At 50.5% G+C, this 15,835-nt stretch overlaps 1 protein-coding gene across 2 annotated transcripts in view; it reads right to left on the bottom strand.

The window, feature by feature from the left end:
• Window positions 1-418: 418 nt before the first annotated feature.
• Trpc7 (transient receptor potential cation channel subfamily C member 7) overlaps window positions 419-15,835 on the bottom strand; it is a 131,423-nt gene continuing 116,006 nt past the window's right edge. For both annotated transcript variants that reach the window (XM_036187821.1, XM_036187820.1), the window contains 4 exons: window positions 11,001-11,222; window positions 10,106-10,186; window positions 3,374-3,449; window positions 419-1,289 (listed from right to left, as the gene is read on the bottom strand). In XM_036187821.1, coding sequence (XP_036043714.1) covers window positions 1,120-1,289; window positions 3,374-3,449; window positions 10,106-10,186; window positions 11,001-11,222 — 549 coding nt within the window. In that variant the 3' untranslated portion in view covers window positions 419-1,119. The remainder of the gene's footprint in view (window positions 1,290-3,373; window positions 3,450-10,105; window positions 10,187-11,000; window positions 11,223-15,835) is intronic.

Consider the following 15,835-nt stretch of genomic DNA (forward strand, 5'->3'; position numbering starts at 1 on the left):
CCTTCAATCCCAGGGCATTTTCTCCAGTCTGCGATGAGGCACATTGTTTGGGGCTGGGCGCCACCTGGTGGCTGCTCTCCCTACTCCCACTTAGGTCCCTTGGATGTGAGGCCCCTTTCCTGGTCCCCTTGCCCTCCTTTCTACACCCGACCTGGCAGGAATGCCTGGGCTGGGAGCAAACTTGCCACCCCTCACCACTTCCTTCCTGACCCGGGGAGACTGGGGCCAGGCCTGGAAATGGGAAGTGGGTAGTGGAGATGGCAGTGAGGTAGAAGCCACGAACTTCTGAAGGGGCATGGCTGTGGACTCTGGGGCTTGGCCCTGTCTTCCCAGGCATCCCCAACCCCGAGGGTGCCCAAAGCCAGGCCCACCGGTCACAGATGGCCCAGCAGCACATCCACAGAGACCCCCAGGCTCTTATGAGGTAATTTTATTTCTTTTCGTTTTAGGTAAAAATAGTAAATACAAGATAATTTTAATAAAGGTAAAAATACATTATTTGGATTTTGTTGTTTTCTAAACAATGACAACTTTTCTCTACAGTACAATTTTTGATTTAGTGTTTTTAAACTTTTTTTTTATATAAACAAATAGAACTATTTAGCTATTAGGCTATCTGGGTTCTCATCTGGCACTTAAGAGTAGGTCACAGGCCACCTCCCGGTTCTGGGTTCTCATCTGGCACTTAAGAGTAGGTCATAGGCCACCTCCCGGTTCTGGTTGTGTGTGTGTATGTGGCAGGGAGGAATGAGAAGGGACTCACAGGATGGGGAGGGTTGACTTCCCAGGACACAGCTGGAGTCCTGAGTGGGGTAGAAGGACACACATGTGCATTGAAGATGGCCTTTTCCTGCCTTGGCCACTGAGGCGGGCTGGGAGGTCTTGTGTGTCTGATGGCACTTCCCCACTCCTTGGGGGTAGCTCTTCTTTCCCAACAGCCTAGTTTCACCATCCTGGGTCCAGGCAGGTCCTGGGCTAAGATGTCAGCCACATGCCCAGAACAGACCCAGTGGATCCCCTTGTATCCCAGGGGAGTGGAACCCTTCCCCAACAGGGCTGCGACTGGGACATCCAGCCTGACTTTGGAATGCTGGTAGAAGTCACGATGCCCATCGGGCACTAAATGTCTTTGCCCTTGTTCACCCGCACGTGGTCTTTGTTTAAGTTCTTCCCAAATTTCTCACTGAGCTGTTGGATCAGGTCTGCCAGCTCCCCCGTAGCTTGGGACTTCTCTTCGAGAAGCTCATAGCGAAGACTCGAGATGTCTTGCTTGATTTCTTTAAGTTCACCTGCAAGGACAGAAGAGGGCTTCCTGAGGATGAGCATGTAGCAGGAAGGAGGTCCAGCTCCCTGGGGTGGATGAGGCAGGGGAAGGTGTTGGGATCATGAAGGTCCTTGTGCCCACAGATTTCCAGGGAAAAAGGTGCCACCCACCCGGCTTCCCACTATGCACTTACAGCCCCACCTCCCATTCCTGGAAAGCCTTTCACAGCTTGGAGAGGTGGAGTCAGGCCTGCAAATTTTCTGGCAACTGTTTCACATACTGCTGGTTCCAGTGTAGGTCTCAGAGCCGTAACAGGTAGATGTCAAGAGTGAGCAAGGTGCTCATTAGCTGGAACATTCATTTTCATGATGCTCTGTGGATGTGTGCCCCTGAGAGCAGGACTCTACACAATGGATGCAGCCCCAGGGCTGGCCAGCTGCAGCACCCTGCAGCTTCAGTTTATTCTTAGAAGCAGCCTGACCTCCCCAATTCCAGCCTCCCTGATGCCTGCAGCTGCCTCCTCCCCTACTAGGGGACCACCAAGCAGTCACTTTCATTTTCTGTTTCCACAGTGACTCACATGGTTAGAAACCCAAGGGGTCCGGCCTGTGGGGATCTCTTTATTAAGCACAAAGGGGAGTAGAAAGTTCTTTCCTCATATTTTAGACACCAGACTAAATTCTGGCAGGAGTCCACCACTGGTGGGTGTATTATCCCTATCTCCTATACAGGTGTGCTTAAATATATGAAGTGCAGAGATCTTACACACATAATTATACACCCCCCCCCCAATTTTTATTACAGGGCTTCACTAAACCCCAGGCTCATGGTATCATTTAGGTTAAAATGACATCGGGGACCCACCCACAAATTGTGTATCAGTTACCTTCATGTCCTTCACAGTCATACACCTGTGAGGCTGGATGACATGACACCTGGTGATCTCATAATTGGGGCCCAAAGGAGAGGTAAGTAAGTGGGCTGCCACTCAGCCTCTCAGCTCTGCTTAGCAGATAGATCGGGCATTGCTGCTTTTCAGGCTGTATGCTGGGTACCCCAAGATGAGGCAAAATGTCACTCAGCAGCTGGGCTCTTTTGGTAGCCCTTGTGGCCCCAGTGAGGGGAGGCAGAGTATCTTCAGTCATGGACAAGGACCTTTCTGGGTAGCAAATATTTACCCTAGGTGTTACATAATTAATGACCTGTTATAAGGCATCTGCTTCTTACCTAAGAATACTTGCTGAAAACAGCCTGAATATAACTCAAACGAGAGCGATGTAGATGGGAACTCCAGTGTGCATGGGAATTACCTGATGCTATTCTCTAAAATGGAGACCACAGGCCTTGCCACAGAGGCAGGGATGCATCAGGCTGGGATCGGCACCTTAATCAGCAGGTACTGAGGATGGAGATCCTCAGAGAAACACTGCTGTTACTAAGTCTCAGAATTCAGAACAGAGGCAGGATGGGCAGCTGGGGCTGAGCTAGCAGCAGGTTTTGGAAATTCAGACTGACTCTTTTGTATATATGCCCACACAGGAAGGTTTGAATGGTGGGCTTCTAGGCTATCCCGAATTCAAAGGGCTTGAAGCCAGCTGAGGGCGCCATCACTGTGGGAGGCAGACTAATGTCCCACACCTCCATGATGTCCATATTGTCATTGCGGGTGGTTGGCCTGAGGATGAGTCATGTCTCACAGCAAACAGGAACTAAGGTGACATGTGGAGTCCTGTGCTCACCAGCTGACTGACCTGCATGGTCTAGGAGCCAATCTAATCACAGGCATCCTTATGAGAGGAGGAGGGGCGGGAAGGAGACCGGTCAGGGTGGTGATGACAGGGGCCAGGCAGGAGAGGAGGTGGTGCGGCAGGGTGGAAACTGAGAGGAGAGTAGGGCAGAGACCCAGGGTGGACCAGCTGCTGTAGCAGCAAGGAAATAAAGACCTTGGTATCCCACCTCATGGGGATGCATCTGCTCACACTGAAGAGCAAGGAGTTCTCTAAAAAGGACACAGAACCCCAATGGAACTACAGTCTTGGTCCCGAGAGAACCATAGTTGACCCCTGACCTGCAAAATTTAGAATGAAATTGCCTAGGGCCCTCACGCACCTTCATTGACTTCATCGTTTTCTCTGTCCACCTGGGCCTTTAACACGTATCTCTTTATGAGCCGCTTCATGATTTTCTGAAATGAAAAGCACAGAAGGGCTCAGAGGCGGTGTGGCCAACAAGGTCTCCTTCTCTCGCGAACCTCAGGAGTCAGCACTGGACACTAGCAGGCTAGTGTCTCTCTTCCAAGGTGCTCTGCCCAGGGGAGGGAACTGGCAGATCTCTGCTTAGCCTCCATACCCTTAGGAGGTGAGAACAGGACACTTCCCACTGACAGGAAGCCAAATCAAGGAGAGAGGGACCCTTGGATACATGGCTCCACTTGAGGCCCTAGGCCCACTTTTGCCCTGGCCAGACAGGGAATGCTGGGCAATCTTAGCAGGTCAGCCCAGGTAACTGCAGCCCTTAGAGATGACAGTGAGTGGTGTGTTGATCATGAGAGCGCCCGGGCCAGGCTGGAGGAAGTACTCTGCACCTTGAAGAGTTGCTGCCAGCGTCATCAACCACAATCTCAGCTGGGCCTCTGGGCCTTATTGGAGAGACCACTTCCACAGATGCCTGCAGGTCTGACCTGTGCCCCCAGTTGTGGTGGAGCAGGGACTTTGGCCTAGCTTCCCATTAGCAGGAGGTAAGTATTCCTTAGTGAACAAAGCTTGAACCACACTGAAGGGACACCAAGAATAGCACTGAGTGTCAGGAAGCCTGGCGGAGCTGAACTTTGGATTTTGCTAGCTAGTTGTTCCAGGGTTCCTGTGAAATCACAGAGCTTAAAAATATTCCAAAGCTGAGATTTCTGACTCTTGCAAGATGAGCAGCATGGAAGAGGGGCCAGAGTTCCTGCTGTTGGTGCTGCCCTGGCCTGTAGCCCATTCACCTGGTCATACCCAGAATCGAGAGGACACGGCAGCATCTTCTAGAGTTCAGACTTCTGCAGTGGACAGAGAAATGGAAGTGAGCTGTATGCAAAGAGCTGGAGGCTTCATTGATTCCTGTTGGCTGATGGTCTCTTCATGCCCTTGGTAGGGACAACCTTGCCAAGGAAATGTCTCCAGACTTTGGTCCCAAGATCTTACATGTCCTGAGCTAAGTGTCTTTCGCCCATGGCCTGGGTGAGCTAAGTCCAGTGAGCCCTGCTTTGCCTGATTTTACAAGTCCTGAGTTAAGTTTCCTTCACCCGGGTAAGCTAAGGCCAGCGAGCCCTCCTTGTCTGAGCCTGCAGGTCCCCTCCCCATGGCTCTGTGGTTTGCATGCTGAGAACAGCTCATTAGCAAGTTGTCCCCTGTCTGTCCTCATGTGCTGGGTGAGCTCAGCAGTATCTGAAGTGTAGCCCAGACTTTTCTCTGGGACATTCTTCTAGTCCAGGAAGTATGTTACCTACATTACAGGAGTGTGTTCCCACCCCTTGGTACCTTCAAAGGAAAAGCAAGCCAAACAAACACAAAAATAAAAACTGTCCTTAATTGGTTCTCATAGAATGGCAGTTATCTATGTACCTGTTATTCTAAGAAATTAAGAACATTGGTCTAGTTAGGCAGCGGTGGCACACACCTTTAATCCCAGCACTTGGGAGGCAGAGCCAGGTGGATCTCTGTGAGTTCAAGGTCAGTCTGGTCTACAGAGCAAGATCTAGGACAGACACCAAAACTACACAGAGAAACCCTGTCTCAAAAACAAAAACAAAACAAAACAAAACAAAAAATCATCTACTGCACATTTTTAGGCTGACCCAAGCAAAAGGGAGCTAGTTAAATTAAAGTTAGCTGCCTTTCAAGGCAGACCTCAATAATTTTCCTTGCTGGATGCACTCATGACATGCCAGTGCTCAGGAGTCCAAGACAGGAGGATAGTGAGTTCCTGGGCCAGTTCCAGGTCTGGGCTACAGGGTGAGACCTTGTCTTAGGGGACCAAGCGAATGGCTTCTCCACTTCTGGTCTCATGAGTGAAGGAGTCTTGCTGTTCATGATGGAGGATGACCATGCAGAGCCCGAAGGGAGGTGAACGGCACCTTTTTGTGGTTGCAGCAGCCCTCACAGTCCTGCCTAGTTAGTAGCTGGTATCCACTGTGCTCTGGATTGAGCCACACAACTAAACAATCTCTAAAAATATCCTAAGGGCTATGCTTATGACCACTCCAAAACATGTGTGCCAAGCTCCATTTTGAATTGGTGAGATGAAGCTCACATGCATCTTCGAGGAGGAGCAGGAAGAGTTGGGGGAAGAAGAGGAAGAGGAGGAAGAACAGGAGGAGGAGGAAGAAGAGGAGGAAGCAGCAGCAGCAGCAGCAGCAACTCAGACATGCATGCTGCATCTTACAGACCATGGTGTGTTAGTCTTATTCACAAAAATGATCTCACTCGATCTCCTCAGAAACTCAGGGACAGGGTATTGTCACTTACAAACGAGGACTTGTAGGCTCAGGGTGTGAGGGACCACAGATGTGTGAGGCCACCCAGATGGGGAGAAGGGCAGTGCAAAATGTTTTCCACAATGGAAACCAAAGCTGCATTAGGTCAGTTTCCTGATGGTTTGGGGAGAGAGAAGCATTGTTCGATAACTGGATCCCATTAGGTGGCGGCCTCAGTGCCTCCTTCATGCAGAAGGAAGCCTCATGGCAGCAGATGGCTAACTCAGAGTGGTTCTGCAGAGGGAAGGGTCACTGGCTCCAGTGGGCTTGAACACATACGGCCCATTCTTGGTTACTCAAGTGCTTAATCTGAGTGGGGTTTCTGCGGTCTTGGGGTTCGAAGGGTTGAAATCACAGATTTGCTTTGAGGCCCTCAATATACATCAGGGTTATGGTGCCTTCATGTACAAACAGACTGGTATTAGGATGACAGACACGGGGCCTTTGACCTTGCTCCTCACCTGTGGTAATGAGCACCCTCTCAGGGAGTACTAGGGCTTCTGACTGTCCTCATGGGGCTGAGCTTCTCTGGTCTGCACATGGTAGACAACATGGGGGCTGCCATGACAAGATGCTGGGGTAGCCCCCAGGAAGCGTGGACTGGTAGGAAGGTATTCTCCTTGACATGCAGGCTGGAGAGTCCTAGGGAAGATGGTTGCCAAAAGTTTCCACTGCTTCATTATGTGTGTAGGGTGTGTGTGGGTGAGGGTGGAGTGTGTGAGGTGCATGTGTAGGGTGCTGCTTTGTGTTGAATTGTAGACAGCTCCTTGCTTTCTTCCATAGAATCCTTTGACTTCATGAAGCTCCCCAGCTCCTGGCCCTGCCCCCTGCCTTCAGCCAGCTGCAGAGGTGAGTATATTTAGTGATGTTACTCAGCAGAGGAGACTCAAGCAGACGCCGACGAGCTGCACAGTGAGTGCGAACAGGTTGTCTCAGAGACTGGCAACCCGGCACAAGGTACACCCTTCCACAGCACAGACTCCTGGGCTCAGTGGCCTTTGGGTGCTGGTGGGAGGGGACACGATCCTTGTTCCCTGGGGACCAGTGCGCTTTGTGTTGCCAAGGTGGCCAAGAAGACAGCCAAGGAGAACACAGGCTCTATACTGGAAACCGGCAAGTGAGGTAGAGCCAGATGGAAGAGATGCTGCTCTCCAGGAGCAGCAAGGCAGGAGCCTTTGGAAGGTGGGCAAACGGAGTTCATCAGAAGCCACACGGGATGGCCATGTTTGTGAGACACCGGCACGAAGGGAAGCACCGGCAGCTTGTCCGTAACAGCTCTTGGCTTGTCTCACGGCACAGGCCAGCTAGAAGATGAGAAGGCAGATGCAACCTCCTGGGGAAGCCAGGTGTGGTGTTACATGTCTGTGATCCCAGCACTTGGAAAGGGGAGGCAGGAGGGACAGGGGTTCAAGGCTAGCCTCAGTTACATTCAAGTTCAAAGCAAGCCTGGGCTACATGAGGCTTTGTCTCAAAACAAAGAACAAAAACAAAACAACCAAACCACTGCTCTCAAATAACAACAAAATTAACCCCCTCCCTCCAGGAGACTATGTCATGCAGACTAAGATCTGGACAGTGGACTGTGCCTGATTCTATGGTATGTTTAGGATGTGGCTTGTTGCTCCCCACAGAGTGTGTATTTGGGGTCTTTACCCCTAACTAATACTCTTGGAACAGACCACAAGACAACTCTGAGGGGAGGCACACTTAGCCAATGCCATTTCTATCATGATTCTCTTCCATTGTTTGGTCTCTTGGGCAGGGGAGCCCAGCTTGGAAAAGGCAAACTAAAGCAGGCAGGTAATGCTGAGGGGCCAGTAAGTCCAGGAGGCTGCTCCAGTCTGTAGGAAGCACCTTTCCCCACCACACAAAGCAGAAGGGTTGAGAAGCTTAAAACAGAATACAACCCCCCCAGGGGCCTCCTAAGGAAGAGACAGAGGGAGCCAGGCTCGAGCTCTGTGACAGAGCGAAGCATGCCACCGTCGTTGTTGTCTGTGATGCTACAGGATTTCTGCCAATGACCAGAGTGTACAAGGCTGACAGAATACGCCCTCAGTGAGCTGGCTGCTTGGGGAGGGCTTGGAGAGCAGGGAAGGGAAGACAGATAGAAGGCTGCAGGTTCTTTGCACATCAAACTGCTGTGAGACAGAGTATGCAGCTTGGGAGGCTCCCAGTGGGCCCACAAGCAGGAAAACAGCTTTGCCTTTTGCTGCTGGCAACAGGACACTGATCAAGACCTTGTCCTCACCTTGGGCTTGGAGGTTTAGACAGATCTCACACTAGAGACCACCAAGCCACAGCAAGGCACTGAGGGAACTCTGGGAAAGCAGCAGGATGACAGGCCAGTGCCTGGGTGTAGTGGTGAGCGAGAAGTACCCCGAGAATCAGGTGGGTCACAACCCGCTGTGAGGTCTCAGCCAAGGAGTCAGTTCTGTTATCTGTGAAATTTGCTGGAATCTGAGGGAAAGGACACCACTAATGTCCAGCCTATTCCAGATGACCTTTCGGGTCATCTCAAGGTTAATTTAGATCCTGAATAGATGGCTACAGCTCAGAAAGGCGCCTAGACACACTGCCCAGCTGGCCCGGAGTGACCAGGTACAAGGAGCAGAGCAGGGTGTTCTTGGTCAGGCCCCTGTTCCTGGTGCCTTTGTGCTTTTCTGTGATGACTACTTGAATAAGTAGCCTGGGGCTTTTCTCCAAGCTGACAAAATACAAGTGAACAAAGCTTCCCAAGGTCATCCCTAGCCTGAGGCTGCAAACAGGCCAATCTCTGTCATCACAGCAGGGGTTCTTGGGAGCGCTAAGGCAAGATGGATGTAGGCTGTGGTGCTGGTAGCAGCCAGGGACAGCTGTAAGGTTGACTGATTCATCTGGGTGCAGGACATTCAGAGGCAATCATTCTTCCTTTATCTCGGTAGCTGGTTCTGTCTAAGACCAGGAGTTTCTATTAGGAGTTGCTATCTTTTCTGTGACACAGAAAATCTGTGCTCTTGGAGAAGCTGAGAAACGGGAATCCTCCTCTGGCAGAGAATTTAACCTGTAAAACAGCTCAAAGCAGATCAAACTGGGCAGCCCTGATTCTGTGCACGATTAATTTCAAGATTTGCCCATTGCCAATTTTGAGCTCATGTCATCTGATAAGACTTAAGTGCTTTCAAGGATGAGCTATTTCTTAATTGTACAATTAAATTCTCTCCAGTGCACAGCTGGCTTCTGTAACCCCGGCTAGGAGATGCAACTAGAGACCTATGTCTGGAAGATGCCAGGTCTGCAGCAGTTCCCTGTGGGTTCCCAGGGACATGTTACCTTCTCACCTCTGCCCAAAGTGATACCCAGGATAACATCACATTACAGTCAGAAGAAATTATGGACAAGGATGAATCTGCTCATTGTGGGGAGTAGGAGGAGAGAATGCGCTGCAGGTTCTAATAGCTAACCTGTAGTTATCATTCATCACTGCTAGGAGCCAGTTCAAACTGGAATAGAGAGCCCCAGTTTCCAAGAGGGATAACGAGGATTGCAAGCATAGAAGGCTTCCCCAAATTTCTATAGCAACTATCTCTGCAGGTTGACAGTCTAAGATGACGATCCCAAGATCCACCTAGCCACTGAGGACACCCTGGAAGTCATGGAGGGGATATTCCTTCCCTTGTCCCCAGCTAGCATCAGGATCTACCTGCTATGCATTGTGACTGCACATTGCCTGCTCACACACCCCAACTGAAACGGCCATCCCTTCAGTCTGAATGACAGGCACATCGTGTGTCCTCCTTACTGGTGTCTGCCTGGTCACTGATGCTGACTACAGTGTAATCATTTCTGTTCCCCTGCAAAGTTACCTTCCTCTCCTGGACCTTAGAGAACACCGGATACTACTCCCATCCTGAGTGGCAGGACTCTGCCTTCCTTCTGACCTTATCTTCTGCTTTCCCCTGCAGCTCGAGACTTTGTGGATGCTCCACCTCTACCAGGAAGGTCCCATGGTTGTCTCCCTTTCCTGGCTGTGGTCTCGGCCAACACTCCTCTCCATGAAGATGCCACCCACCGCTAGCCAGGCCTTCTGGGTTTTCTCCAGTTTTAACCTTATTCTTGATTTCCTGGGACTTCTATCAGTTTGATGCCATATGCTATCCATGTGTTTATTCTCTGTCTCTCCCCCAAGTAGCCTGGAGGTGCCACCGAGGTAGGAACCCTGTCTGCATACTCACAGTGGCTGCCATACAGAAGACACTCTGAAAGAAGGGAGCTGTGTTCTGTGTCCTCACAGCCACGTAACTGTGAGTGTGGCATCTACTTCTGTCCACACTTAGGCAAGGGGTGATTACCTGGTATCTAGTGGGCTTGCTGAAAGTGTTGTTTGCTGCCAGGTTTTCAGAATTCCTCATGCCAGCCTGGTAGCGAGCCTTCTAGAACAAAGAAAGGAAAATACATACATGCATGGCAGGGCTTAGAGTAATCTATACAGAATATGGGGAACCTTCTGGAAATGGCTTAGCTTCCTAGACTGTTGTTCCTGGGAACTGAGTTTCTGTAGGATTGTCATAGTAACAGACTGTTGTTGGCCCAATTGATCTAGGAAGCCCTGAGTTTTGTGTCTTTCTTCTGGAACTCCTCAGAGATTCTGCTATGCCAACAAACACTGGGAACTCAGAAGTGGGAGAGAGTGAGCAGGGGACTTTGTTCTCAGATCATCCTCAGCTACTTTCTGTGAAAAGGTCTTCTAATTCTATATGCTCTAGGGCAGTGTTTCTCAACCTGTGGGTTGGGACCCCTGGAGGGGGTCAAACAACCCTTTCACCGGGGTCACCTAAAACCATCTGCATATCATATATGTATTCATAACAATAGCAAAATTACAGTTATGAAGTAGCAACTAAATAATTTTATGGTTGGGGTCACCACAACATGAGGAACTGTATTCAGTTCCGGTTGCAGCACAGGGAGGGTTGAGAACCACTGCTCTAGGGAATTCCCCTTGCTGGGGTCATCTCTTTCCAGGCAGCTTGCTGAACTGAGAGCATCTCTAAGGGGCTCTGGGATGTTCCTCTGGGTGGTGCTTTGCTGAGGTGCCTGGCAGATCCGGCAAGGCAATGGCTCCTTGCAGCTCCTAGCTCGCTGGCTTGCTTTGTACCGGGGGCTGTTGGAAGCCAGTGGTCAAACACACAGCCCCACCCACACCCCCTCTGCCCCTTCCCACCCCATAAACCAGGTGCTACCTACCCTGAATCTGGAGTTCAGCATGCCCATTTCAAGGTCATTTTCACAGCTTTTGGCCTTAGATTTGCAGAGCTTTATGAGGCACATCTTGATTCTCATTATGAGATAATAAAAGGATTTAGGACTTGGCACTAGGTTAAAAGGAGCAGGTAGAGTTCTTCCTTCATCAAAGTAAGAAAGCCAGAGCTTCGCTCGAGCAAATTTCCACTCCACATCCGCGTCTTCCTGTGAAACAAAGGAATCAGTCACACACCAGAGGCCACAGCTTAACATCTGAGCAGAGTGACAGGGTCCAGGTCCAGTGTTTGAGCAGACTGCTGGACAGGACTGGTGTCTGTGATGGCACAGGACCAGGGGAGTGTCCAAGGCTGTGTGCAAGCATCACTTCTAAAGCTCTCTTCCTGCCTTGGCATCATAGTGGGAAAGCCTAGCCAGGGCTGTGTGGCCCCGCTGCCCCCACTCCACTGGTGCCCTCACCAGTGTTTCCCATTGCAGCTCACAAGAACTGTCCTTACTGCAGGTCCTTCTGTCCACTGACTTCACAGCTCTGGCCACTACGGCATCTAGTTAATCATCTCGCAAAGGAGAGCCACCCAAAAATGTACTAAGAGCCTGAGGCAATGGGGTTTAGAATCATATACATCTGGTGTAAAAGTCTCTTATTAACATGTGGCCTGAGCTTGTGAATCCACAGAGTGTGGGTACCACTGCCTCCAACATGTGTTGAGGCAGGCATCAAGTGTCTGCTTGTTGGCACAGCTCTGTGAGCCCGTCAAGGATGCACCTATGCGAGCCTGCTCGGATGGACCACTAGGGTATAAGCCCATAACCAGCAGGCTGTCCTTTGCTTTCTATTGCTGAAGCTCCACACTTGACCTGTGTACACTGGGACACAACAAACGGATCTTATACACCACAAGCTTTGTGAGGATGAGGTCACTCTTGGTGTAACAAGGAGACTGGGAATGGGTGGAAGACTAGTATACTGGTAAGATATGGCTTCTGCAGCTGCATGGCTTCAAATCCTGGCCATGGTCCTTCCTGGTTGTGAAACTATGGTATCTGACTTAGCCATTCTGGATCTCAGTTGTCTAATTTATAAAATGGGGATAGCATAATAATGACCTGTTTCATAGGTACTAGAAGAACTAAAGGATCTATACATAAAAGACATTTAACCATGCCAGGACTGACTAGGAATATCTCTCATCTCCATAGCTGGGCACGGGCCTTGCTGTCAGCTTTCAGCCATAGAGCAAACATATTCTACCCCATACTTTTAAAAGAGGAAGCATATCTTTTGGAATACACAGTCTGCCCAATGGCATGGTAGGATAAATCACTCATCAGCCCACCTTGAACTTGATCAAGAGATGTGCCAGAGCTGAGAGAGGATCTGTGTTGGGGCTGGCCTAACCTGGGGTTCCAAGTCTGTTCGTGGCTGGATAGTTGTTGACCAGTTTGAGGGGGTGAAGTAGAGTGAAGAGCAGGTACAGGTCAATAGTGGGAGGGTGCTGAGAAGTATGAAGCACTGGTCGGAGAGCTGTGCGAGTCCAGTGGAAAGAGGACTTCCTTATTTCTAAGAGAAAACTGTTTGATCAAGGGACTTATTTAAATACTGGCATGAAAGATCAGGTGGAGAGCAGGAGGTGAGGGTGCAGCAGGGAGACAATGTGGTGGAGAGCAGGAGGTGAGGTGCCAGGGAACAATGTGGGGAGGAGCAGGAGGTGAGGTGCAGCAGGAAGACAATGTGTGGAAGAGGCAGGAGGTGAGGGTGCAGGGAGACAATGTGGTGGGAAGCAGGAGGTGAGGGTGCAGGAGGCAGGGAGACAATGTGTTAGAGAGCAGGAGATGAGGGTGCAGCAGGGAGACAATGTGGTGGAGAGCAGGAGGTGAGGGTGCAGGGAGACAATGTGGTGAAGCAGCGAGTGAGGTGCAGGCAGGCAGGGAGACAATGTGGTGGAGAGCAGGAGGTGAGGGTGCAGGGAGACAATGTGGTGGAGAGCAGGAGGTGAGGGTGCAGCAGGGAGACAATGTGGTGGAGAGCAGGAGATGAGGGTGCAGAAGGGAGACAATGTGGTGGAGAGCAGGAGGTGAGGGTGCAGCAGGGAGACAATGTGGTGGAGAGCAGGAGGTGAGGGTGCAGGGAGACAATGTGGTGGAGAGCAGGAGGTGAGGGTGCAGGGAGACAGTGTGGTGGGGAGCAGGAGGTGAGGGTGCAGGGAGACAGTGTGGTGGGGAGCAGGAGGTGAGGGTGCAGGGAGACAATGTGGTGGAGAGCAGGAGGTGAGGGTGCAGGGAGACAATGTGTTGGAGAGCAGGAGATGAGGGTGCAGCAGGGAGACAATGTGTTAGAGAGCAGGAGATGAGGGTGCAGAAGGGAGACAATGTGGTGGAGAGCAGGAGGTGAGGGTGCAGGGAGACAATGTGGTGGAGAGCAGGAGGTGAGGGTGCAGGGAGACAATGTGGTGGAGAGCAGGAGGTGAGGGTGCAGGGAGACAATGTGGTGGAGAGCAGGAGGTGAGGGTGCAGGGAGACAGTGTGGTGGGGAGCAGGAGGTGAGGGTGCAGCAGGGAGACAATGTGGTGGAGAGCAGGAGGTGAGGGTGCAGGGAGACAATGTGGTGGAGAGCAGGAGGTGAGGGTGCAGGGAGACAATGTGGTGGAGAGCAGGAGGTGAGGGTGCAGGGAGACAGTGTGGTGGGGAGCAGGAGGTGAGGGTGCAGGGAGACAGTGTGGTGGGGAGCAGGAGGTGAGGGTGCAGCAGGGAGACCATGTCCAGTGGCTCTGAGAGGGAGGACTGCCCCAGCGGAGGAAGTGGACTCTGACAAGAGGTGCTACACAGATCTAGTGGATGAGTCGGGGTCCTTGTAGAAGGCGTATGGATATTCACTGTCCACGGCCAAATGTGCTCATGAGTGCTCTGCCTTATCCAGCAGTTCATGGCTCACTGAGACACATAGGCACAGCAGTCTGACCTGGCCAAGCAGTTGTTCAGGGCCAGAGGGGAGGGGTGGCACCTCAGTGTTCTGCCCACCTCAGATATCACCCTGTGGACACCATGAGCTATGAGCTTGCCTAGTTTGCACCAAGTCAGTGGGCATCACTCAGCCAACATTCTCATGCCACAGTTTGAGGACCAAAGCACGGTATGCTTGCTAGGATATGGCAGACTTCTCTGCATGGGAAATAAAAAGACCCATGGATTTTCTTCAAGCTCCATTCTTCTTTTCTTACACTCAGGGAAACTGAAACCCATAAGGATGGGAAGACTAGTTGGCAATAGCTCATTTGCATAGGTAACCAAACATGTAAAAACGCTTCTTAAAAAGATGTCACTGGTCAACTCGTCCATCCCTACGGTGAGTGCTACATTTCTCAGGGAGTAGGGGTGAGTGGTGAGGATGGGCAGCTGATGCTTCAGGACCAGCCCCTTCTTCCTCTAGCCTCTTGCCTTTCCCTTGCCCAGTTTGGGCTCCTTCAGTGCCAAGCACAGCACTCTTGTCTGTCCTCTCTGTCCTGAAACATGCTGATCCAAGAGTCTGGAATGATCTTGCTGGGAGAATATGTTAGGGGCCAAACAGTGTCCTCTTAAAACCCACTCACTGCAGCCCTAACCCCATCACTCTGGGATGGGACTGTATTTGCAGACAGAACCTTTTAAAAAGGTGCTTGAGGTTAAATGAGGTTCCTGATCAAACAGGATTGGTAGAGAAGCCACGTAAGGACACAGCTGGAAGGCTGCTGTCTGTATGCCAAGAAGGGCGGCCTCACAGGGAGCCATCTGCCCGGACATTTAGATCTTCTAGCATCTAGAACTGTGAGGCAATAAATGCCTGACATTTAAGCCACACAGTCTGATTTTACTTTTTCTTTTCTTAAACAAAAGCCATATTAAATTAACTTCTTTAATTTTCTATATGAGAAACATGGAAATAATCATTTAAGCCCAGGATTTACCAGCAAATGTGACAGGCCCTGGTTGAGCCTCCCTCCAGCTCCCTGCCCACAGGAAGACTGCTCCCCCATCCTTTGCGATCCTCTTCTACCCCTTTTCCCATGCATGTTTGCAGTTGTATCATCATGTAACAGGAGATTTGCCTGTTTACATTTGGAGAAATACAACTTGCATTTTTCATTTAATAATATCTGACAAATTTCCTCCTAACTTACAAAGCACAGGAAGGTATAAATTGAAGGGACCCTGCCCATCACCTTTGTCCCAATTCTACCTGTTAACAGGCTGGCATCCCAGTGGGGCTTTACTTTTTTACCTCCTAAAAAAAGTACGTGTGTGTGTGTGTGTGTGTGTGTGTGTGTGTGTGTGTGTGTGTGTGTGTATGTGATGTGCACATGTGAGTGCAGGTACCAACAGATGTTGGAAGATGGCTTAAGATCCCCGGGTGCTGGGAAACTGAACCTGGGTCCTCTGCAATAGTGCCCACCTGTAATCACCGAGCCATCTCTGCAGCCCCAGCCATATCTTTCTTATGGTCTCCTTGCAATGGTTTTTCATACCCGAACACAAATACAATCACAAAGGGGATGACTGTACGCTCCCTTGCTCTCCTCTTCCACAGGAGAGTGAACTATCAATATTGTTCTGCAACTTGCCTCTGCTGTTCTCAAAACTAAGGCTTGGGGGCTTCACTACCATCATTTAGGTAAAATCTTCAACTTTTCTGCTTGTTTGCTTGTCTTTGAGACATAGTTTTGGCCTAGGCTCGGCTTGATCTTCCTGTTTAGCTTCTGAGTGCTGAGTGTTGGGATTACAGGCATGTGCACCGATCTTTTAAGAAATGTATTGCATTTAATTATTATTTTGTGTGCATATGTGTT

This window comes from Onychomys torridus, chromosome 5 (genome assembly GCF_903995425.1).
Source record: "Onychomys torridus chromosome 5, mOncTor1.1, whole genome shotgun sequence".
NCBI lineage: Eukaryota > Metazoa > Chordata > Mammalia > Rodentia > Cricetidae > Onychomys > Onychomys torridus.